This window comes from Octopus bimaculoides, chromosome 10, assembly GCF_001194135.2.
Source record: "Octopus bimaculoides isolate UCB-OBI-ISO-001 chromosome 10, ASM119413v2, whole genome shotgun sequence".
Classification (NCBI taxonomy): Eukaryota; Metazoa; Mollusca; class Cephalopoda; order Octopoda; family Octopodidae; genus Octopus; species Octopus bimaculoides.
In genome coordinates this window covers 92,128,805-92,130,793 of record NC_068990.1, presented here as the reverse complement: position 1 = coordinate 92,130,793, position 1,989 = coordinate 92,128,805, and the positions used below count along the sequence as shown (strand labels likewise).

At 39.9% G+C, this 1,989-nt stretch overlaps 1 protein-coding gene across 1 annotated transcript in view; it reads left to right on the top strand.

The window, feature by feature from the left end:
- Window positions 1-1,989, top strand: part of LOC128248843 (uncharacterized) — a 53,308-nt gene that overhangs the window by 3,786 nt on the left and 47,533 nt on the right. The window contains exon 2 of the mRNA XM_052970994.1: window positions 1,403-1,551. Within this exon, the coding sequence (XP_052826954.1) occupies window positions 1,403-1,551 (149 nt within the window). The remainder of the gene's footprint in view (window positions 1-1,402; window positions 1,552-1,989) is intronic.

The following is a 1,989-nucleotide window of genomic DNA, read 5'->3' as shown; positions in this document are numbered from 1 at the left end:
AGTTGTTTCCTGTTTGTTTGCAGTCTTTATTGCACCTGAACATCTGCCACAAACAAAAACTAACTTGCTAGTTAACCTGCCTTTGATGTTGCTGCACCTCTTATGTGTCCATAGCTTGCACCGGGTACATCTTATAGAGTTACTACCTACTCCTTTTCTACATACTGAGCAGGGCCATCTACCTGAAGGGGTTTGTGTTTTATCTACCTTCCTACTTATTAGGATTTTGGTTTTAGCTAAACATGTGATATGTTTTCTATTGAGGGCTTTAGACAAAGGTCCACAATAAGTGGGTTAGAGTTTATATTAATACCTGTGATATTAGTTGATACTAAAAGTAATAAATTTCTGGGTATTAATCAGGATACTTTATATTTTCCGTTATTTTTTGTTTATCAGGCATTTCACCTGGCGTGCTAACGATTCTGCCAGCTTGACACCTTAATAATAATGATAATAATAACAACGGTGATGATGATGATGATGAGGAGGAGGAGGAGGATGATGATCTTTTCTGCTATAGGTACAAGGCCTGGCAGAGGTGGGTCAATGTAATCAGCTATTCCCCCCCACCACCACCACCATATTTCAGGCAGAAGGCCTGAAATATGGTGGGGGTGGGGGTGGACATTTGATTACATTGACCCCCAGTACTCAACTGGTACTAATTTCATTGATCCTGAAAGGATGAGAGGCAAAGCTGACCTTGGTGGAATTTGAACTCAGAATAATAATAATAATAATAATAATAATAATAATAATAATAATAATAATAATAATTTTTAAAATAGTAATGCTTTCAAATTTTTGGCACAAGGCCAGCAATTTTGTGGGAAGAGTAAATCAATTAGATCAACCCCCAGTGCGTGACTGGTACTTGTTTTATAGACCCTGAAGGCCAGAATGTGAAGATAAAATGTTCCAAAGCATGAAATTCTTAACTGTTTCAAATGTTTTTTAAGCCAGAGAACCACAGGATTCAAATTAGATTTGGTGGGTTTTCCAACTGCCCCGCCCCCCTCTGGCTTTTCTAATTGCCTCCCCCCTCTGGCTTTTCTAATTGCCTCCCCCCTCACTGGTTTTATTTCCACAGTTGTTACTATTGTTGTTGTTGTTGTTTAGCCCTAGGTCAGAACTGAACAATAACAGCCACATTAATTAAGCAGATGTATAATGAGATCATTCCAACCATGACCATCTTGTTTATTGCACTGACACAATACTTCCAGGATCACATCACCCACGTTCTACTTTTCTAAGATGCTAAGATATGGATTGAGGGATACTTGACTGCTATTTCTTGGAGGTTGATTGACCACATAGAGGTTCTTTCTGTTTGTTATTTTCATTGAGGCCCTTTTGGTCCCTGAATTTGAAACCTTGTCCTTCCTTCTGCTTTCAGCCTCCATATCCTTGCCAACAGGACAATACAAATATGAATCCCAAATATTAACAAGAGCCCCACGAGGGGATCTCACTGCTGCCGGACTGAGATTTGCTGCTGACGTTTTAATCGCTCCTTCGAGCAAAGCTGATTCTTATTTGGTTCATGTGAGTACCTTCCATTTATTTCTTTATTGCCCGGGGGGGAGCTAAACATAGAGGGGACAAACAAGGACAGACAAAAGGATTAAGTCGATTACATCGACCCCAGTGCGTAACTGGTACTTAATTTAATCAACCTCGAAAGGACAAAAGGGAAAGACGACCTCAGTGGAATTTGAAATCAGAACGTAATGGCAGACAAAATACCGCTAAGCATTTTGCCCAGCATGCTAATGATTATGCCAACTAGCCACCTTTTGAGTATTTTCAATATGTCTGTATTCTGTATGACTGTGTATGTGTGTGTGTGTGTGCGTGTGTGCGTGCATGCGGTTGTGTGTGTGTTGGTATATGTATGTTTTGTGCATCAACATAAGTATGTGCAAGTTGGTGTGCTCTGAAGTTATGTTCATTCAGGGAAAAACAGCCACAGACTTAGAGACT